Source organism: Ogataea philodendri, assembly GCF_020536065.1.
Source record: "Ogataea philodendri strain CBS6075 chromosome Unknown scaffold9, whole genome shotgun sequence".
NCBI lineage: Eukaryota > Fungi > Ascomycota > Pichiomycetes > Pichiales > Pichiaceae > Ogataea > Ogataea philodendri.
The window spans coordinates 187762-207370 of record NW_025763790.1 but is presented as its reverse complement, the minus strand read 5'-3'; the positions used below and the strand labels follow the sequence as shown (position 1 = coordinate 207370).

The following is a 19609-nucleotide window of genomic DNA, read 5'->3' as shown; positions in this document are numbered from 1 at the left end:
TGTTACTATAAAAGTATTTAATTATTATTTTTTGCGGGTTTCGTAGCTCGCTATGGAATCACTTTGAATGTCGAATGTCAGCTTGCGCACAACTCCCGTGTCCAAATCTGTGCGCGATCTAACTTCAGGGTCGGGCTGTTGGCTATTCAGAGACCCGATGTACTTGTATTGTATGCGGTTCTTCTTTGGGGGCGTGATGAACGACGGGATTGCCGCTCTTTTGGTAGAGCTAGACGGTCTGAACATAAAACTCTGCTTTAGCTGGTGTTTTGGGGCCAAAACCCCGTTCGTTCTCGGCTCGGCTACCTGAATGTATCCAGGATATTCGTCTATCCTCAAATCAGAAAGGGCCGCGCGCTTTGCAGACCGTCGTGCAGGACTGAGGTTCTCCTTGCCTGGACTAGAAGAAACAAACGGCTCGTTCTCCTTGTTTTGTATGTTGGTCACTGCCATAGCCTCAAGGCCCTCCAAAGTGTCTCTGTAGTTTGTGCGATCTTCGTAGATTTGGAACCCCTTGGAGGGCTTTAACTTCTTGGTGGGGGAAACAGTGCCCAAAGAAGATCTCTTGGACGGAGAAAGCTTGCCCAGCCCCATTCCCAAGGACTCGTTACTGTCGAGCTTGGTGGACTTTGGCCGCTCTATCCGGACCGGCGAAAACGATCCAGATCTCGACTTGGAACTGGAGTCCTTGTACGGCGACGTCGACCTCGAAACTCCATGCGTGTTGGCATCTTTAGCGCCTAATGGTCTACGCTCTGTTCTTCCTCTCATACGCGACGCGATGAAAAAAAAGGGGCAGCACAAAAAATTATTTTAAATGCTTAAAGTGGGGGCACAGGTTTTTCACGACTGGTTGAGTGCTTGCACCATTTTGCGCTTTTCTGTTCTCCAAATCTTGGACAACGAGATGAAAGCGGCGCCGAACCCGAACATCAGGTGGAACGGCTCGTCAATTTTCAATTTGAACACCACCACCGAGTCGTATGCCAGGTCGCAGAGCAGTTTGAGCACCTCCAGTTGTACCATGTACTTTTCCTCAGAAATGGCTTTGAGTTCGTTCGAATACTGAGCAAGCTGCATGCTCTCTGAAAGATCCGGCGACCCAACAAACGAGATAGGGGATTGTTCTGGTTTGATCGTGGAAACCAGTCGTTTGGCTCGCTGCTTCACCTGGTAGTTGATCTTTAGCGAGTTCTCTTTATTGCTCAATTGCGACAGTTTCTCGAACTGGGTGCGTAGTCCAAGAACGATCGTGCAGTACCACGCAATGGCCTCGTGTTTACCCGCAAACTTGCGGTAAGCAGGCATCTTTTTCTCGTCCAAGATCCCCACCTTGAACGCCAATAGCGTCTCGTCGAACCAGGCATAGTACAACGCCATCACCTCGCCCAGACTCTTGTAGTTAAACCAGTCCTCCTTGACCTTGATCAGCTTCACAGATGCCTTCTCGCGCGACTGTAGCAGACTCAGCGTGTCAAACACTCGGCTAAACAGCTTGATAACCTTCATAGGAACAGTCCCCGCACGTAGCATCTGTCTGTAGATCGAGAGAACTTTGGTGAGTCCGACCGATTTCGACTCTAACTGACCCAGAAACAGTATCACAAGCAAATCGGGCCGCTTGACCAGCTGCGCAAGCACGCTGGACGTCTTTTCGTTGAAATCAAGCTGCGTGAGCTTGAGGTTGTTGAATAACTGTGTCTTTCTGGTGCGAATCGAGTACAATATGAGAATCCGCAAACCGTACTGAATGCATTTGCCAACCTTGTCTTTACCAGCCAAAAGAGACATCACCTTGACCCACAGATCCACAGTCGAGGGCTTTATCGCTTGCCGGGGCTGTACATCGTCCAATACCAGCTCCTTGTGAGTACCAAACAGCTCGTCGCCAATCGGCCGCGGACTCATGACGTCTAGACGCCGGCCACTCTGGAACGAAAGCGGAGTGTGTAATCGTGACGGAGGAGCGTGTTCTCCACCATTCGCCATGCTGTGTTTTCTAATTGGAGACGTGAGTCTTATTCTGCTAAAGCTGTCTTTTTTAGATTGATAGTAATACGAATAAACGCCCAAAGCTCCTCCTTCTTTGTAAAGCTCGTCGTTAGTCGACATCCGTCTGGATATTTCCCGCTTTAGATTTCTTTAGTCTATGTTCAAGCAATCGTGCGCGCACAAATACCCAATCCAGTAGCTACACACCCTCTTGATTTTTTTTTCTTGCTTTATCTAACTACACCTCGCACCACCATTTTACATGAGCACACCCTTGGTGCTGGGCACGTCGTTTCTGCCTGTGTACGAGATGGCCTCTCTGATAGCGATGGCGAGCGCCTTGAACGCACTCTCACTGCGGTGGTGGTCGTTGAACCCGCGCAAACAGTCCACGTGCAGCGTGATGTGTGCACTGGTTGCAAAACTCTCTAGAACGTGTGGAATCATCTCGCAGCTGAGGTCTCCGATCTTTTCTCTTTTCAGTCCGAGCTCGATCACCGCGTACGGTCTGTTCGAGAGGTCCACAACCGCACGACTGAGGGCCTCGTCCAGGGGCGCGTAGCCGTGGCCGAACCGTTTCACGCCCTTGACTGATCCCAGAGCCTGCTTGAAAGTCTCTCCCAAGGCGATAGCCACGTCCTCGGCCGAATGGTGGTCGTCGATGTGCAGATCACCCTTGCACTCCACTATCAGCGACCAACCCGAGTGCTTGGCCAGGGCGTGGATCATGTGGTCCAAAAATCCAATCCCCGTGTTCACAGAGATGACCTGGGCCGAGGTCGCCTGCGAAGCATGTTCGTAGTCCTTGTCCAAGATCGACTCCTTCAGCGCGATGGGGCCTCCGTCCAGACTCAACACGATCTGGATCTTTGTCTCATTGGTGACTCGCTTGACCTCGGCAAAACGGCGGGCTGTGCCGTTTGTGTCGAGCTTTCTCTTCTTTTCTTCAGTCATAATTTAATTTTTTCAAAATTATTTTTCTTGATCCATTTTTCTTAGTACCATGTTGAGACTCTCCACGCAATTTAGACCAATCAGAGCATTTTCGATTGTAAGACCGCTCTTGAAGAACGTTGAGGCCGGTGCCAGTCACCACAGCGTCCACGAGGAGAACGGTGAGCTGAAAATCAAAGTCGAGCCAATAAACAGAGACGGAGAGCCGGTGGAGAATAAAAGAAGAAGACTGCTTTACCAGTCCAGAAAAAGAGGAATTCTGGAATCCGACTTACTTTTGAGCAGATTCGCAGACAAGTATCTCGATAAGATGACTCCGGATGAGCTCCACGAATACGACAAGCTTTTGGACGAGCCAGATTGGGATATATATTACTGGGCAACTAAAAATTACGAGGTCACTCCATTGCCCGACAAATGGAAACAGTCCAAGATCCTGAAGCAATTGCAAGAACTTAGCGAAAACAAAGAGCACGAGGTGCTCAGAATGCCAGATTTGAAGTAAGCATGCCGTTTAGTCGACAATGTCTGCAGTCGCGGTAGCTTCCGGCTCCGGTGCTTGGTCTTCTTCGTCCTCCCCCAGCTCCTCATATTCCTCCTTCAGATGGTTGAACTCGTCCTCGTTCTCCAACAAGGCTTGGATCTGAATCACTCCGCACTTGTCAAATAGTTCCAGAACCCCTTCGGCCTCCGACACAGACATTGTGGCAAAAACGTCGTTGATCTTGTCCAGACTCTTCGTTTCGAGCGCTTTTTGCATCGTCTCGGGGATCTGCTCGAAGTACTCGTACTCTGGCGCGTCTTTGGCCGGCAGGTTGATCACGAGCTCCGAGTTTGGGTCCATCGACCTCAGCTGGATCTGCTCAACACCCTCCTGACCAGCACCGTCATCGTGCTCCTGCTTGATGATTTCGCATCTGCCAACAATATGTTTATACGTTTTGTCCCAGTCCGCCTCAAATGCACGAGAGGCCGGCGACGACTTGTCTAGCAATTTCCCCACAAACATGCCGACAGCCTGTTGTTTCTGCTGAATCGTAGCCCTTGGTCCGCCTGCCGCCTTGAACAGGTCGTCCAGGTATTGCAGTATCAATGCCTGATGGACCACCTGTTTGGCCGTGTTCGAGTCGCCGTCCAGCTGGTGGTCGAACGTCTTCATCATCAGCGCGTCTTTCTGCTGCTCGCAGACAATGTATAGATGGTCTTCCAGGTACTTGATGCTCTTGAGCAGGTCGGTGGATGGTATTTGTGCAAACTGTTCTGTTTCTGGAAGCAGTTCCAGCTCGTCGAGCTCGTCCAACGGTTTGGAAGGCGTCTGGAGCAGTTTCGACGCGGCCGGGGTGTTGATGGTTTCAATGGTGGTGGCTGCGCTGGTGGAGGCCGACTTAGGAGCCGTCGTGGCAGCCGAGGATGCAGACGAGGGGGTTTCCTTTTTGTTGATGAACGAGCTGTTCCAGCCGTCGTGAATGTCGTCGCTGGAAATGTGCAAATGCTTCTCCTTGTTGAGTTCTTCCAGTTTTGGATCAATCTGTTTCAGGACCGTCTCGATCTTGGCACGGTGTTCCAGAACTTTAGCCAAAACTAGTTTTGGATCGCTGCTGTCCTTGTTCTCCTTTTTCAGATCGTCGGAAATCTGGACAAACAGGTCCTCAACCATCTCGTTGTATGGGATACTGTCTGGGTTGTCCTCCAAAGCACACTTCTCCTTTGGGTCGAAATTGGCGTTGAGAAACTCGTTTCTCTTGGATTCGTTCGCCAGAGCGTTTCCCAATGTGCTAATCATCTTGTCCACGCGCGCATTCAGTCGCGTGTACATTTCCTTCTGGATCTTGAGGCCCTTGATTTGGTTGTCTCTCTGGATCCGCTTCTCATGGATATCTCTCTGTTTCCATTTGATAAAAGACTTCTTGTCGACGTTTGGATGGACCTCAACGTCGGAGTCATCCGACAATTCGATCTTGTCCCACTTGGAATAGTCAATTGGCATGGCGGAGAACAAAACAAGTGCAAGAAAAAGCTAGAAAAAATAATAAATTAGCTGCAACACCTTTTTCACCCACGGTTGACTAAAACGAAAATGGATTTCCTCGATTTGCCGCCAGATGAACCAGAGTCGCTCTCGATGGTGCCAGAAGAAAACGTGCGGGCGTCGTTATCGAAAAGCCTAGGAAACGCCTCACATCCTGAAGAACAGGACGACTTACCGGAATTAAGAAACACTCCTCGAATGGAGTCGGTTTCTTCCAGACGGTCCACCATAACCAGTCCTCTGCCGCAGTCTGTCGACAAGAAACGCAAGGACAACATGAACGAGAAGATATACGAGCTCTACGATGCTATTCCTGAGGAGCTGTTCCAAACAAGTAAGGACAAGGCTTCGGGCACTAAAGACGGCAAACCAAACAAGGGCCAGATCCTAAGCAAAGCTGTTGAGTATATCACGCATTTGCAAGGCGAGATTGATGAAAAGAACAGAAAAGAAGTTGAGTTGAGCATACGGTTGCGCAACCTGGAGATCTCAAACAACGTGCCGGCGTCCAAGAGATTCAATCTGCTTCACACGAGTGCCGAGCTGGGATTGGCCAAGATCGGCGTGGGTCCACTGGCCCAGGAGCTGAACGAGTCTCCGCAGCCGTGAATGGTTGCTTCGCTATTTATTACGATCGACGCAAATCGACGCTTTTCGTCTATAAAAATTTTTCAGTCTCTAAAATAAATTTAATAAACTAGCTCGATGAGACTTGTGGAGAGTGTGGCCGACCCTCAGGGACGGTTCTTGGCCTGTGTTCTAGCCAGCACGGCGAGAACTGAGATCAAGATTGTGTCGTTTGAAAGCGAGGAGTTCAAGTCGAGCATCGAGTTCGATTCAGATACAGAGATCGAGCGGGTGAAATGGCTTCGCAACGAAAATACCGGTTATTTGGGTGTTTTGCTTTCTAATAACGAGATTCTGGTGTACTCGCCGCTGGCTAAAGAGGTTATCAACAAGATCTCCACCGGGTTTGCCCTCAGTGACTTTACAGACGGCCCAGGAGTGGACGTCTGGGGATACGATAAAAAGAACATGACGCTACGCAAATTTGGCCTGTTTGAAAACCGCATAGTGGACTCCAGACCCTGGGCCACAGATAAACAGTGTCAGTATCTCCAGTTCCTCGAGTCGAACCTGGCCATTGCATCCTCAGCATTGTACATTATCGATCCTTACAAGATACAAGAGTCCCAGCAGGACGTGAAGATCCCTGCTCCCAAATCACACCAGGCCTCGATCACCAACGTTGTGCAGTGCAAAAGCAACACGGACTTGCTTGCTGTGTCGAGAGCAGAGGACTCGCTCGTCCAGATCGTTTCGGTTGCAAGCTCCAAGGTGCTGTTGACGCTGAAGTGTCTTTCTGCTGCCGTTTCCATCACTTTATTGGAGCCTCTGTCGCTTGCTGTTGTTACTGAGGACGGAACTATCGAGATATTTGCCGACGTGTTTGGCAAAAAGGCCAGAAAACAGGTCGGCTCGAACTTGCAACTCAAGACCAACACGGGAGTCAAGTTCGTCAACCTTGTGGCCAAGGACAGCCATTTCATTGGCTCATGGTTCGACGGCTACGAAGCCAATTTCACCGAGTTCGAGGTGGAAAACCTGGCCCAGGACGGCGAAATCACCATCGACGTGGGCGAGGAAAACGAGTCCGAGTCCGACGTGGAGATGGACGATGAGGAGAACCCGACTGAGGAAGAGGAAGACACAGAATACCACAGAGACGAGGTGTCGGAGGTGCACGCATTAATAGTTGAGAATCTGGCCGATGTGGAGCTGCTTGCTACCATTTTGTCACAGAACCAAGAGAGCGCGAAATCGACCATGTTTCTGCTCAAGGACCAAGAGTCGCTTGATTTGTTCCGCAGCCTGGCATTGGTGCTTTCTGACGATGGCCAGAAGTCACAGGGATTGGGCAACTGGCTCAAATGGCTGCTGATATCCAAAGGAGGACTGATCTCGAAGGATCCCGAGTCTGTGGCGCTTCTGAAGCTGTTGCAGGCGATGCTGAACGAAAATTCGCGTATTCTGCCCAACCTGCTGGCGCTCCAAGGTCGTCTGGCATTGCTGCAGTCGCAACTGAAGCTGCGTAACGATATTATGAGCAAGAAAGACACAGGTGCACAGAACGACGTGAGTTTTGCAGAAAGCTCTGTGTTCCTGGACGGAGAGAACGACGATTACGAGTTCGAAGAGGAGGCCGAAGACGACAAGAGCGACGACGAAGACGAGGACTAAGTACCGCCCTAATTTAATAGACACCAGTAGTGAGGTGCGAGGTGTAGCAGTAGAGATAGTTGGATGAGAAATATCTGTGAATTTTTTTTTCTTTCTTTTGGTAGGACCAACCTGTTTTACCCGACTCGTACGATGGTTGAGAAGTTATACATCAGCTACAACAACGTGCACAAGCTGTGTAAGGCTGGCGCAGAGAAGTTCTTGAAGGACGTTGGCAAGCCGGACGTGATCATCGCTATTGGTGGTGGTGGCTTTATTCCGGCCAGAATCATCAGAACGTTCTTGAGAAGTTCTGGCGAAAAGAACATTCCGATCCAGGCCATCGGACTTTCGTTGTACGAGGACCTTGGAACAGGTAACGGCGACAAGATCGGAAAAGAGGTGATCAGAACCCAGTGGCTGGATTTCGGTGCTCTTTCTCAGCACTTTGACTCACTCATTGGAAAGAACATTTTGATTGTGGACGAGGTGGACGATACCAGAACCACTCTTCACTACGCCGTGTCGGAGCTGTACAAGGACGTGCAAGAGATTGCCGAGAAGCTGGGCCGCACCAACGAAAAGACCAAGTTCTCCATCTTTGTTCTGCACAACAAGCTCAAGGAGAAAAGAGCAGAGATCGACGAGCACAAGATGGGCGGCGGAGAGTACATTTCTGGAAAAGACGTTCCAGACCAGTGGATCGCATACCCATGGGAGTCCGACGACATCGACGACCATACCAAGCATGCTGTCGAGCAGGGTAATATATAATAGATACTTTTTGATCAAATTTAAATTAGGTAGCAGCCAGTTTTTCCTGGAGTTCCACCATCTGCTGGACCTGGGCTCTCATCATCTCCTTCAGGTCCTCCACGTCGGCCTGGAGCTCGTTACATCTTTCGGACTTCTGGCCCAGCAACTGCAGAGTTGCCTCGTAGTTGGACGACTGCAACTGGTGTTCCTGTTCCAACTTGGCCAGTTTCTGCTTGTACTCGGTGGTTTGTTCGTTATCGCGCAACAACCGAACAATCTCCTCGGCGGCTTCCTGTTTCTGTGTGTTGGTTTCGGCCAGCTCGTCCTTTAGACCCAGAATCTCGAGCTCCAGACGACGGATACGCGACGACAGCTTGCCCATGAGCTGGATGTTGGAGCCGCCGTTTGCGGCAGAGCTGCCTCCGCCGCCGATCGTGGACGAGTGCGGCGTTTCCAGGTCGTCCATCGAGTTCATGTGGTTGACGGCGGTGCTGCTCCGTGTCCGTGACGCAGAGATAGGTGAAGGAGCAGGGAACTCGTCGTCCTCGGTCGCCAGCGAGTCGTCGATTGTGTCCAGCATCAGGTTGCTCTGGGAGTGAGACTGGCCCGGACTGAAGAACAACGACCCTTGTGACGGCACACGCGAAGCCCCGTACGGGAACGGAGCCGGTCTGGGCGTGGACGACGACTCGCCCAATGCAATGTTGTCAATAGAAGCCACAGAAACAGACCGTTGGGTGCGGTAATGGTTCAGACTCGAGGACGAGTTCAGGTCGTTCAGGTAGAAGTTGCTTTGAGAGGCGGTAGGCGGTTGGATCGGCGCCTGAGGGTCCACCCGCAGCTTGTTGATGTTGGCCAGTCGGGTCTTGTCCTCTTCGAGAGAATGCACCTTCTTTTCCAGGTTGCTTTTCTCCAACTCGTGGTCTTTTTTCAGGGCTTCGTAGTTTTGACGGGCCGTGTCCAGGTCTCCGTATGCGGTCTCCAGCTTGCTCTTGATGGCTTCGATCTCCGCACGCAGCGCGTTCTCGGTCTCGAGCATCTCGCCAACCTCGGCAACCCTGTTTTTCAGGTCATTTTGCATTGTCTTGATCTTCTTTGCGTTGGAAATATCTTTCTGCTTCAACAGCTCCACGTCGTTCTCCAAACCGGCAATCTTCTTCAAGTAGCTGCTCTCAATGAGCTTCCAATTCTCCTGTGCATGTGTGTACTGAGACTGGATCAGGTCAACAGAAACAGTCGACCCACCAGACGTGCTGTTGAGGTCCGACTTGCTTTCCACGGACTCGCTCATAAGCCTGAACGCCTCCATTTTGTTTTCTAGCCGCTTAATCTCGGCCGCGTTCTCCTTGGTCAGCTCGTTGTACCTGGTACGCTCCCGCTCCACTTTGTAGCTGAGCTGCGCAACCTGGCTACGCGCCTCCTCTTTGTACAGGTTGTACTCCTCTGTGATTTTGTCGAGTCTTTCTTGCAACTTGGTGGACTTTTTGGTTTCCGCTTCCAGCTGTTTCTGTGTACTTAGGAGCTGAACGTCGAGCTTCCTTAGTTTGATCTCCTTCAACTCGTTCGTCACCGCCTCGTTCTCCTTCACCAGTTTCTCGTACTTGTTCTGTAACGTCTCAAAGCCGAGCTTGTCCTCCTTGACACTGCGCTCGTTCTGCTTGAACTGGCCGATCTCGGACTCCAAATCTGCTATTCGCGTCTGCAACTGGCCAGTCTCCTTCTCTGCCCGGGCCAGGTCCTCCTCCAGGTCCAATTCCTTCTGTTTCATCTTCTTGATCGTCTGGGTCAGATTCACCTCCTTCATCGACAGCTTGGACCCTTCCTCCAACAATTCCTTGATTTGGAGCTCCTTCTCCTCGAGCTTGCGCTTCAGAAGGTCGTCGCCGCCAACAGGGGTGATCGAGCGCTTGGGGGGCCGCTCGCGACGCAAATCGTCAACTTTACGTACCAATTGCTGATTTGTCCTTTTCAGATCATTGAACGATTCCGCAGCCCTGTCCAGGAGCTTGACAAGCTCTTCCTGCGACAGAGTCTTCCAGTCCGCCGGCAACGACCACTCGTCCTTGGCGATCTTGGAGTCCGATCCAGTGTCCTTGTTCTCCTTAGGGTCCTTGTTCTCCTTGGGCTCTTTGGGCTCGTCTTTGCGGCCGTTTTTCGACGCCGCCAACGCCAATCGCTCTTGCAACGTCAGTTTCTTCTTCGTCACAGTCTCCTCAGGCGGCACGGCCTCGGCAGGGCCGGTACTCGGGGCGTCCTCCATCGCGCGTGGATTACGTTGTTCAGAAAATAAATAACTGCAACTTTGGCTGTGCAGATTTTTCACCAACACCGGCCAAGGCAGCTACAATTTGTATCCGAATCCTATGTGTAGTTTATTTGTCCTATCTAATTCCAATTGGTTCAATGCGATGCGAAGAGACAGAACAGTACTGTCTCATTAAATTGTTGAGCTCCTGCTCCTCGCGCTGAGCAACGGTATCGATCATCTTTCCAAGAGAAACATCGTCCAAGATCTGGCTCGAAGTGCTCGAAACAGACGATGCTCTCGAATGGAGGGTATCCAGCGACGAGACCGAGGAGGAGCGCGAGCTGCTGAGCGAGTGTGGCGGCGTCAGCACGCGAACAGGAGACGGAGAAACGCTTCTCTTTCTGGTCCGCTCCTGTTTGCGTAGCTCTGCCCGAAGCGGGTCAAGGAAGCGCTTCCAGACCCGCAGGAGCTCTTCCTTGCTGATTCTTAAGTCCCAGTCCAGTAACATCAGTAGCTGCCGTTCCATCAGGTTCACGTCCTCCTTGCGGAACAAACCCTCGGTGTACTTGCTCCAGTGCTTGTTCTTTGGAGACGAGTCGTTGTGGTGTTTGGACGAGATGATCAGACACGCGAGGAAAATGCGGTGGCGTGTGCACGGCAGACCCTGAGCGTCCTTTGGAAGCTTGGACTTGAGTCTGTTGAGGAACACAATGGTCGACATCAGTGTTCCCGTGTAAACGTTGGTATGGCGAACGAGTTTGGTGATGAATGTCATGAGCGAAGGCAGCGGCTTCGTCTTCAGAACCGGCGGAGAGTCTGGTGGAGAAGGCAGCTTCTGTGTGATGGTCTTGGCCGACTCGCATGGTAGGACCTGCAAAGTCACCGTGACCAAGTGGTGGATCATGTCCTGAGTGACAGGAGACTTAAGGAAGATGTCAAGTGCCTGGTCGTCGATCATTAGAGACATGTCAAAGGATCTCAAGCGCTTTATATATCTGACACTGTCAACCGCTCCTTGCAAAGGCACCTCCTTCCAGCAGTCGACCCATCCGCGTTTTCGAGCCGCAGCGCCGCACTCCTTCTTGGGCGGTGCTGTCTCCTGTTAACATCAAGACCCCTCTACTGCTGAAACTGGCGCGCACAGGAGCAGCCACAAAAATAGACAGCTGGACGCGTACGGGGCTCATCAAAGGGCCCATGCACCACAACAAAGCTCTGCTGGCTCGGCAGTTGTCTTCTGGCTGGGCAAATAAATTTAGCACGCGACTCCTGCACAAAATTTAGCGAACGCGCACTAGAGAATGGAGCTAGCCATAAAGATATTTCCTAATTCATTCATTTCTAATCTCATACTTAGAACAAAGTTGTACAACTCCAGATCTATTTGTCGGCTCCGTAAGACTTGGTCTTGTACTTACCGTTCAGCAAGATGATGTCCTGAGGTCTGTAGTCGAACTTCTTGGTGAAGAAAGACTCCAGGATGTTCTTGGTACCCTGGGCATATCTGACCTGGGCATCGATAACGGATCCGGAGTAGTGAGGAGTCATGGCGTTACCAGCACCGTACTTGTTGGCCATGGATCTCCATGGGTGGTCCTTTGGAGCTGGTTGAGGGAACCAGACGTCTCCACCGTAGCCTCTGAGCTGGCCAGACTTGACTGCGGCTGCAACGTCCTCAGCAACACAGATGGCACCTCTGGCGGTGTTGACCAGCCAGGCGCCCTTCTTGAAGTGCTTGAGCAAGTCTGCGTTGATCAGGCCCTTGGATCCAGCGTGCAATGGACAGTTGACCGTGACAATGTCGGCCTGCGCAACAAGCTCCTTCAAGTCCTCGACTCTTCTGGCACCAACCTTTTCTTCGGCTTCCTTAGGCAGCGACTGGTAGTCGTAGTACAGCAGCTCCTTAGGGTTGAAAGGAAGGAGTCTTTCCAGGACTCTGTAGCCAATTCTTCCAGCACCAATGGTGGCAACAACCTTACCTTCGACGTCAAAGGAGTCCTTGGCAACCTCGGCGACGTCCCAGCCGCCAGAGATGATTTGCTCGTGGGCAGGAACAAAGTTTCTCACCAGCACCAAGATGGTCATCACAACGTGCTCGGCAACAGAAACAACGTTCGATCCAGTCACCTCGAGAACGGAAATGTCTCTTCCGGACTGGTTGATGTAGTCCAAGTCGATGTGGTCGGATCCAACACCAGCAACAACCAGCAACTTGAGGTTCTTAGCCTTTTGGATTCTCTCCTTGGTGATGTAGGCTGGATGGAACGGAGTGGAGATGATGATGTCTGCATCAGGGATGTTCTTCTCCAAAGTGGAGTTAGGGCCCTCCTTGTCGGAAGTGACGACCAACTCATGGCCTTGCTTCTCGAGCCAGTCCTTGATTCCAAGGGCATTTTCGGTACATCCATAAAGTCTGGATTCGTCTTGGGCGTGCTTTCCTGCGTCGTAGAGAACTAGAACAACTTTCATTTTGGTTTGATTTGGTATGTGATACTGATTGAGTGATGGTAACAGTGGTGGTCTTGTCTATTTATACCGTTTGTGTACCCCTCTTTGGATGGCCCTCTCACAACCGCTGTACAAGACTCCGTGCTGGCCGGGCGTTTTTATTGGCCAGCAACCAAACAACCCCGGATTTTATAAATTTTTTCTTCTGCAAAATGTGGGGTGGTTAACTTTGGAGCCTATTTCCAAATTCTCGCGGGACACCCCACTTTGGGCGTGTGCATCGTCACTCTTTTTCCATCAATCAAGGAGGGGCACGGTTGTTTTGGGAAAAAATAACCAGCTGTGCACCCCCTGTCCACGTCATTGCCAGCTCCGGTACCTTTCATTCGTCCTTGGAGCCCCAACGGAACATGTTTATTAATTGCCGTCCAAGACTTTCTGACGGCACCTGGTATGTTTGCTTAATGTCACGTTGTTTCACCTCGCCATATTTCGGTAGCCTCTGATTCGGTTCCTTTTTGCTTGCACGCGCCACAGGAGCCTGTGAAGACCCTAAAAGGTGTCTTTTCAATGACCCGACTAATTTATCCGCACATCGTTGGTAGCATTTTTCCAGCTCTTTTTCTTGGATCAGGTACAACTTCTGTGATGCCAACGGTGCTTGTAGATTGTAGCCTCTGATGCTGTCGTTCAACACGCGCAGTTTGGTCTTCAGATACTCTCCGTGGTGCTGCTCCCATTCGCGGCTCCGGAGCTTGGAATGCGATGTTCCGCCGTCCTTCTCTGCTTGTGCATAACGCTCCATGAGTTGTATCTTGTCCGAATCCGATCCCATTGGATACCTATCGCAAACTATATGCACAGCCTTCGAGGTCCAATCGGAATCGAGCTGGCTCCGAAACTGCCTGATCTGCACATCAACACTGCCCTGTTTCTCGATCCACGGAGGAATCGCCTCCTGTCTCTTGAGAATGTTGTTCAAGTGGTACTCGGTTCGGTCCAAATAGGCATTGGTGTTTCTGTACTCCGATTCCAAAGCCTTCCCGCGCGGGAGGTTTTTGAAATCGCCCCGTCTTTGAGCCTCCATAATTCGTTGGTCGGCCAACGACCGCACCGAATTGTCCACAGCCGCAAATGTGTCACTCACAAAAACGGCCGGCCCTAGCAACCGTTCTCTGTACAGTTCGCTAAATCCATCGTCCTCGGCATCTTTTTTCTGTTTTTTCTCCGACACCTTGTCCAATTGGTAGTCGATTGCGCCCTCCCGCGCCCTGTGCAATCGTTGTTTTGTGTTTTGCTTGGATACCGTCTTGTACTTGTCGTTGAGCATTCGCAAGGAGGCGTCGTAAACTGACTCCTTGCCCGTCCATACCGGTGCAGCTGCGATCTCGCGCTCCTGTTTGCCCGCATATGTGGGCAGTTTCGTGAGCCCGATCTCTCTTTGGTACTGGTGCTCAAAGTTCTGATCTTGGATCCGATCGAGTTTTGCCCTCAAACCGGGCAAGTCAACGGGCAAAGCGTCGGGCACAGTACCGGCACGGTCATCGCCAGCAATCGGACGCGCGTCCTCCGCGAGCTGCTCGAGCCGCCGCTTCATGGCACCGGACTCTGCGTTCAACACCACCAAAGACCGTTTGATCATTCAGGGAAAAATAAAAATACGGTGTCAGGAGTGGGCCGTTTATTTACTCATTATCCTGGAACAGAAATTTAAACAGGGACCCATCAGCGAAGAAACACGATTTTAGCACCGCACGGGACGATGAAATTTTCGTAGCGAATCCAGGTTTCTAGAATGCCTATTAAGGCCATACTGAAAGTGTTTCCCTTTTGCTCTTCTTGGGCAAGGGTGTGGTGTTTTCGTTGGCACCCACTTTTTAGGCAAGTCGTCTTTCCGTTTTGGGAAACCTCTCTTGTCGGGACATACAATTTATCTCGATGAGCCGGGGCAGTTTCATCTGGTGTGGATTGATGGGGGTAAGGGGATGAAAAACGAAAGCTACGGCAAATAACGGAAGGAATCTAGAGTGTGACAAGGTCAATGGCTAAGCCAGTCATTCCACAACGCATATCCGAAAGGCCCACCGCGTGATAGCAATCATATCTCTAAGGGTGCCTAGTTAATCTTCGCTGCATGCTATTTAATCAATATGGGTGAAATAACAGACTCCATGACAAATAGTGCCGGCCCGCATTTCAGTGGGACCTCAGAATGCCTGCTTTCGGAAAATAAAAAACATCGGGGCAACCTAACCAGGGTTGGAAATAATTGCGATTTTTTCCTGTTTGGACAGAGATTTCCCTTTTTCGCTTCCTGTTTGTTTGTGTTTGTGGCACTATATATAATACAGCTAGGTATTTCGGTCCGTAACTTTTAATTCAGAAAAATTTATAGAATTTTTCATTGCTATCAGTACAATGGCTCTCTCATACGGTGATATCTCTCTCAGAGGCTTGAACTTCGTGTTCCTCGTGATCGTTCTCGGATTGACCGGCTCCCTGGCTGCCACATCCAACCACAACAATCCACAGGTCAACTTTGCCGTTTTCGCTGCTGCTTTCGGACTTTTGACCTCCACTTTCTACGGAGTGTTGGCATTCTTTGTGTCCTTCTTGGCTTCTCCTTTGTTCCTTGCCATCTGGGATTTCCTCAACTTTGTCTTCACTTTTGCTGGTGCAACCGCTCTTGCCGTTGCCATCAGAACTCACTCTTGCCACAACCAATCCTACTTGGATGGCAACACTGTGACCCAAGGTTCCACTGACAGATGCAGAAAGGCCCAGGCTTCGGTCGCCTTCCTCTACTTCTCCTTCTTTGTGTTCCTCTTCTCCTTGGTCATCTCCTCTCTTTCCATCTTGAAGAACGGTTTCTTGGGAACCGGCTCCTCCAGACCAGCTAGAACCGGTGTGCCAACGTTGTCTCAGGTCTAAAAGTACCAATTGCGCCCAACCAATGATTTTCCCCCTTGTACCGAAACTTGGCTCGATACCATTAATCAAGGCCAGGCCAAATAGGTGTGTATCAATGTATCTTAAATGACGACCTTGCTAAGTATTATTACTCTTTTCATCTATATCCTTTTCCGGCCATGAACCGTTCAAGACTCTCCCACAAGAACTCGCTTGTTTGACGGTCTTTGAATCGTTGTGTCCGCTCAATTCCAATCGCCTGCACATTCCATTGCTGGATTTTATCTGGAATGTTATCTCCGTTGTAGTATAAGTAGAATCCCTTCACTCTTTGGAACAGCACTCCTGGCTGGCTGTACTTGTAGTTCTTGAACTGCCATTCCTGTCCGGTCGTGAAAACAGCAACCACCCGGTCCCAGTACTCTGGCTTCGTAAAGAACTTCTCCACGTTGTTCACCACCAAATACTTCATCCGTTTATCGAACCGTTTCGAGTTCCGCACAATCTGCAACATGTTGCTGGCCGCAAGCGAGTGCTCGGAGCTGCCATTGAACCGGCCTTCCTGCAAAAACTCCTTCACATTGCCCATGTTAAGAATCGCCGAGGCGGACGGAGATAAGATGATGATCGGCTCCTTATTCTTGCTGGTGCCGGTGGTCTCCTTCTCGCCCTGCTTCGTCTTGCTCTTGCTGCTCTGCTTGGCAGCACGGATGATCTTGTATTCGCACTCCTTCGCCACGCTCGAAAAGTCCACAGGCTTCGTGCCCTGCAGAGCCCTGTTGTGGTCGATCAAATTGCGCTCGTTACTCAGGACCTCGCGAAGGAACGGGTCCACCTCTTTCTTCTTCTTGGAAGGAGCTTCAGACTCCTCCACCGAGGCGGGGCGTTTTTCCCCCACTGTGGTCGACTCGCTGCTGCCTTGCAGATAAACACACGTTTCTGAGGACCCGTTCAAATACGAAATCAGGTCCGTTCTTTCCAGGAAACTCACCACAGGAATGTTGCGCGACTCACAGTCAGCAATGTACTCGGTCGTGTTGGACTCTCGGTGCAACCAACACTGGTAAATGGTGCGAAGAACATGGTCCACCTTGTCGCCGCTCACAAACCCGGTCTGTTCGTTCAAAGACACCTCCTTGCCGCCCAGCAAAAGCACACTGGCCGTCGAAATGTCCTGGCCGTCGGGGAAACTGATCGGCTGGTTGTTCTTGATGCTCTCGCGCAATAAAGAAATAGACATAACTTCCTCCAACTGAACTTTTTTTTCGCATCTATAACTTTGGAAATATCCCCTGCTTACGTAAAACGTCGCACACTAAAGGCAAAAGATAACATCTGACAGAGCTTATTTGTTTGCATAATCCGTCTCAACATGGGCGACCTTAACAAGCACACCTTTCTGTCGCGGGTGTTTGGGTCTGCCTCTAATCCGCTACTTAACGACGATAACAACGACATCGAGTTCAGCATCAACCAATTGCAGGATACTTTGGAGGAGCAGGAGGTGGAGAGCCCGCAGAGGGTTTCGCAGGCGCTGAACGTGCACTCTGAAAACGAGTCGTCCTCCGACACGGAATCCGAATCGAACGACGATCTGTTGTACGACCAGAAGCGCGAACTTTACCAGCAGGTGGAGTCCGAGTTCCACCAGGACGACTTTGACACTGTTCCTGAGAGTTTGATGATGGAGCGTCGGCGGCCGCATGAGCCGTCCAAGACGGGCACGACAGACCGCAAGTCTTTGTCACCGCACGAGCGCAGTGCCACGCCGAATCTGAGCCAATGGGGCGAGGTCGCGAAAGGCCTGGCTAGCAAAACCATCGATACGATCCCCAAATCGATTCCCAAGGGCATCTCGTTCCAATTGCCCAACACCACGTCCAGCCGACTGCCGCCGCCGCCGCTGATGTCACGCCGCGAGGCCAGCGTCGACAGCGAGCCGGAGATGGTACGCAACATCAACGAGCAACGCCAGCTGCGCGGCCGGCTGGGGCTTTTAAGTCCCATGGAACGCGCACTGTGGCTGTGGTCGAACGTTTCCAACCTCGACACGTTTCTAGAAGACGTCTACACATATTACGTCGGCAACGGGTACCGGTGCATTGTTCTTTCGCGGATCAGCGACCTGCTGGTGATTGTGTTTGTGGTCTGGATCACGAGTTTCATGGGCAACTGTGTCGACTACAACAAGCTGATGAACGGGAATGCCACAAGATACGCGGACGTGGCGGTGGCCCAGTGCTACTCAAAGATCTCTTTTAGCCAGAAACTGTTCTATTTCGTGCTGTTTGTGATCCTGCTGTTCCGGATCAAGTCGTACTACCACCATTTCAAGGACTTACGCGAAATCAAGAACTTTTACAACCTGCTGCTCGGCGTTTCGGACGAAGAGCTGCAAACCATCAGCTGGTCCACGATCGTCAAGAAGATCATGATCCTCAGAGATCAAAACACAAACGCATTGATCTCCGGCAACCAAAACCTGAAAAACGGAGACGACCTCAAATCGAAAAAACGACTCAGCGCTCACGACATTGCAAACCGCCTCATGCGCAAGGAAAACTACATGATAGCCATTTTCAACAGAAACATCCTCACCCCGGCCCTCACGATCCCGTTTATCAACCACCACTTCCTCACCAAGACCTTGGAATGGAACCTCAAGCTGTGCATTTTCGATTTTGTGTTCAATTCCAACGGCCAGCTCAAACAAGCCGTTCTTAGCGAGCACAAACGACTGGCATTATCCACGGAACTGCGCAAAAGGTTCCGTTTGGCAGGAATCCTCAGCATCTTCCTCACTCCATTCCTGGTGATCTACTTCCTGCTCTACTTTTTCCTCAAGTTCTTCTACGACATCAAAACCAACCCGTCTCTCATGGGCTCTCGCCAGTATTCGCCATATGCCCGCTGGAAACTACGTGAGTTCAACGAGTTGCCACATTTATTTACCAAACGTCTCAAGATGAGCAGAGAGGGAGCTACACAGTACATCAACCAGTTCCCCAAAGAGGCCACCAACGTTGTTTTGAATTTTATTGCATTTGTCACGGGATCGCTGGTGACCATCTTGGTGATTCTCACTGTTCTTGGTCACGAGAACTTCCTCAACTTTGAGTTGTCTGAAGGAAGGACAGTGTTGTTCTACATTTCCACATTGGGAGCTATCTTTACCATTTGCAAAGGCAGTGTTTCTGAGAACGACACTGTGTTTGACCCAGAGGCATCGTTGAGATACGTGGCCCAGTTCACTCATTACCTGCCAAAGTCCTGGAACGGCCGTTTCCACACAGAGGAGGTGAAAAACGAGTTTTGCAACCTATTTAATCTCAGACTGGTGCTGGTGTTCAAGGAGATCACCAGTCTGATCATGCTGCCGTACATTCTTTACTGTCGGATGCCCGAGGTTTCGGAAAAGGTGATTGACTTTTTCAGGGAATTCAGTGTCCATGTGGACGGCCTGGGGTATGTGTGCACTTTTGCCATGTTCAGTTTCGACAACAAGGATAAGCCTGTGCGGGACCACACTGCTGCTGGCGCTAACGAGGACCTGAACAACGACTTTTACAACGCAAGCGACGATAAGATGGTCAAGTCGTATTTGCACTTCTTGGAGAGTTACGGGAACGAGCCTGTGCGACACACTTCGCGGAACCCGATGGCTGCGAGAGGAAAGCGGCCGATGAACAAGAGTCTTTTGCGATCCGCGGTGATGAACAACTCCACCATGGACCGTACTACGGGGGCCACGTCTGTGCGGTATCCGCCTCAATTCAGGTCCACGGGGCTGGCCGAGTCGATGTACGGCAAACGACAGAACAACGACCTAATGGAGGACACCACCGCTGGATTGTCCACAGACACGAAAACCTATCTCCAGAACCTCAACAACAGCACTCTTTTGGGAGGCTCGTTCCAGCAGGGTTATCCTGAAGATGTTGTTCACCGGCCAGACGAGGACCATTCCGATGACGATGACGACGAAGCCGGCGTCCTGGGACTCATCAACCAGATCTACAAACATAAGGAGGGCGTGAAATAAATTACAGTAC

General features: G+C 50.9%; 17 protein-coding genes and 1 pseudogene across 18 annotated transcripts; 8 read left to right on the top strand and 10 right to left on the bottom strand.

Annotated features, from left to right (window-relative positions):
• Window positions 1-24: 24 nt before the first annotated feature.
• OGAPHI_000348 (uncharacterized protein) lies at window positions 25-771 on the bottom strand (the record flags this gene model as incomplete). The annotated part of the gene is made up of 1 exon (XM_046204479.1): window positions 25-771. The coding sequence occupies one exon, from the start codon at window positions 769-771 to the stop codon at window positions 25-27; it is 747 nt and encodes a 248-aa protein (XP_046064819.1).
• Window positions 772-843: 72 nt separating this feature from the next.
• OGAPHI_000347 (uncharacterized protein) lies at window positions 844-2112 on the bottom strand (the record flags this gene model as incomplete). The annotated part of the gene is made up of 1 exon (XM_046204467.1): window positions 844-2112. One exon carries the CDS (start codon window positions 2110-2112, stop codon window positions 844-846), a length of 1269 nt encoding a protein of 422 aa, XP_046064818.1.
• Window positions 2113-2250: 138 nt separating this feature from the next.
• Window positions 2251-2946, bottom strand: OGAPHI_000346 (uncharacterized protein; the record flags this gene model as incomplete). The annotated part of the gene is made up of 1 exon (XM_046204456.1): window positions 2251-2946. One exon carries the CDS (start codon window positions 2944-2946, stop codon window positions 2251-2253), a length of 696 nt encoding a protein of 231 aa, XP_046064817.1.
• A 49-nt stretch (window positions 2947-2995) lies between these two features.
• OGAPHI_000345 (uncharacterized protein) lies at window positions 2996-3451 on the top strand (the record flags this gene model as incomplete). The annotated part of the gene is made up of 1 exon (XM_046204445.1): window positions 2996-3451. The coding sequence occupies one exon, from the start codon at window positions 2996-2998 to the stop codon at window positions 3449-3451; it is 456 nt and encodes a 151-aa protein (XP_046064816.1).
• A 9-nt stretch (window positions 3452-3460) lies between these two features.
• Window positions 3461-4933, bottom strand: OGAPHI_000343 (uncharacterized protein; the record flags this gene model as incomplete). Its single annotated transcript, XM_046204423.1, has 1 exon — window positions 3461-4933. The coding sequence occupies one exon, from the start codon at window positions 4931-4933 to the stop codon at window positions 3461-3463; it is 1473 nt and encodes a 490-aa protein (XP_046064814.1).
• On the top strand, window positions 4137-4412 carry OGAPHI_000344 (uncharacterized protein; the record flags this gene model as incomplete). The annotated part of the gene is made up of 1 exon (XM_046204434.1): window positions 4137-4412. One exon carries the CDS (start codon window positions 4137-4139, stop codon window positions 4410-4412), a length of 276 nt encoding a protein of 91 aa, XP_046064815.1.
• A 90-nt stretch (window positions 4934-5023) lies between the features above and the next one.
• Window positions 5024-5584, top strand: OGAPHI_000342 (uncharacterized protein; the record flags this gene model as incomplete). The annotated part of the gene is made up of 1 exon (XM_046204412.1): window positions 5024-5584. One exon carries the CDS (start codon window positions 5024-5026, stop codon window positions 5582-5584), a length of 561 nt encoding a protein of 186 aa, XP_046064813.1.
• A 96-nt stretch (window positions 5585-5680) lies between these two features.
• On the top strand, window positions 5681-7216 carry OGAPHI_000340 (uncharacterized protein; the record flags this gene model as incomplete). The annotated part of the gene is made up of 1 exon (XM_046204392.1): window positions 5681-7216. The coding sequence occupies one exon, from the start codon at window positions 5681-5683 to the stop codon at window positions 7214-7216; it is 1536 nt and encodes a 511-aa protein (XP_046064811.1).
• Window positions 6151-6525, bottom strand: OGAPHI_000341 (uncharacterized protein; the record flags this gene model as incomplete). The annotated part of the gene is made up of 1 exon (XM_046204403.1): window positions 6151-6525. One exon carries the CDS (start codon window positions 6523-6525, stop codon window positions 6151-6153), a length of 375 nt encoding a protein of 124 aa, XP_046064812.1.
• Window positions 7217-7348: 132 nt separating the features above from the next.
• Window positions 7349-7969, top strand: OGAPHI_000339 (uncharacterized protein; the record flags this gene model as incomplete). The annotated part of the gene is made up of 1 exon (XM_046204381.1): window positions 7349-7969. One exon carries the CDS (start codon window positions 7349-7351, stop codon window positions 7967-7969), a length of 621 nt encoding a protein of 206 aa, XP_046064810.1.
• A 25-nt stretch (window positions 7970-7994) lies between these two features.
• Window positions 7995-10211, bottom strand: OGAPHI_000338 (uncharacterized protein; the record flags this gene model as incomplete). Its single annotated transcript, XM_046204370.1, has 1 exon — window positions 7995-10211. One exon carries the CDS (start codon window positions 10209-10211, stop codon window positions 7995-7997), a length of 2217 nt encoding a protein of 738 aa, XP_046064809.1.
• A 121-nt stretch (window positions 10212-10332) lies between these two features.
• On the bottom strand, window positions 10333-11398 carry OGAPHI_000337 (uncharacterized protein; the record flags this gene model as incomplete). The annotated part of the gene is made up of 2 exons (XM_046204358.1): window positions 10333-11298; window positions 11378-11398. The coding sequence occupies 2 exons, from the start codon at window positions 11396-11398 to the stop codon at window positions 10333-10335; spliced, it is 987 nt and encodes a 328-aa protein (XP_046064808.1).
• OGAPHI_000336 (uncharacterized protein) lies at window positions 10964-12656 on the top strand (the record flags this gene model as incomplete). The annotated part of the gene is made up of 2 exons (XM_046204347.1): window positions 10964-11063; window positions 11578-12656. The coding sequence occupies 2 exons, from the start codon at window positions 10964-10966 to the stop codon at window positions 12654-12656; spliced, it is 1179 nt and encodes a 392-aa protein (XP_046064807.1).
• OGAPHI_000335 (uncharacterized protein) lies at window positions 11580-12668 on the bottom strand (the record flags this gene model as incomplete). Its single annotated transcript, XM_046204336.1, has 1 exon — window positions 11580-12668. One exon carries the CDS (start codon window positions 12666-12668, stop codon window positions 11580-11582), a length of 1089 nt encoding a protein of 362 aa, XP_046064806.1.
• Window positions 12669-13029: 361 nt separating this feature from the next.
• On the bottom strand, window positions 13030-14289 carry OGAPHI_000334 (uncharacterized protein; the record flags this gene model as incomplete). Its single annotated transcript, XM_046204325.1, has 1 exon — window positions 13030-14289. The coding sequence occupies one exon, from the start codon at window positions 14287-14289 to the stop codon at window positions 13030-13032; it is 1260 nt and encodes a 419-aa protein (XP_046064805.1).
• Window positions 14290-15065: 776 nt separating this feature from the next.
• OGAPHI_000333 (uncharacterized protein) lies at window positions 15066-15578 on the top strand (the record flags this gene model as incomplete). Its single annotated transcript, XM_046204314.1, has 1 exon — window positions 15066-15578. The coding sequence occupies one exon, from the start codon at window positions 15066-15068 to the stop codon at window positions 15576-15578; it is 513 nt and encodes a 170-aa protein (XP_046064804.1).
• On the bottom strand, window positions 15075-18813 carry OGAPHI_000332 (annotated as a pseudogene). Its single transcript has 6 exons — window positions 18550-18813; window positions 18124-18294; window positions 17900-18039; window positions 17182-17601; window positions 15753-16828; window positions 15075-15691 (listed from the first exon to the last, which is right to left on the bottom strand). Coding segments are annotated over exons 1-6 (2688 nt in total).
• Window positions 16930-19599, top strand: OGAPHI_000331 (uncharacterized protein; the record flags this gene model as incomplete). The annotated part of the gene is made up of 1 exon (XM_046204294.1): window positions 16930-19599. One exon carries the CDS (start codon window positions 16930-16932, stop codon window positions 19597-19599), a length of 2670 nt encoding a protein of 889 aa, XP_046064803.1.
• Window positions 19600-19609: the final 10 nt, after the last annotated feature.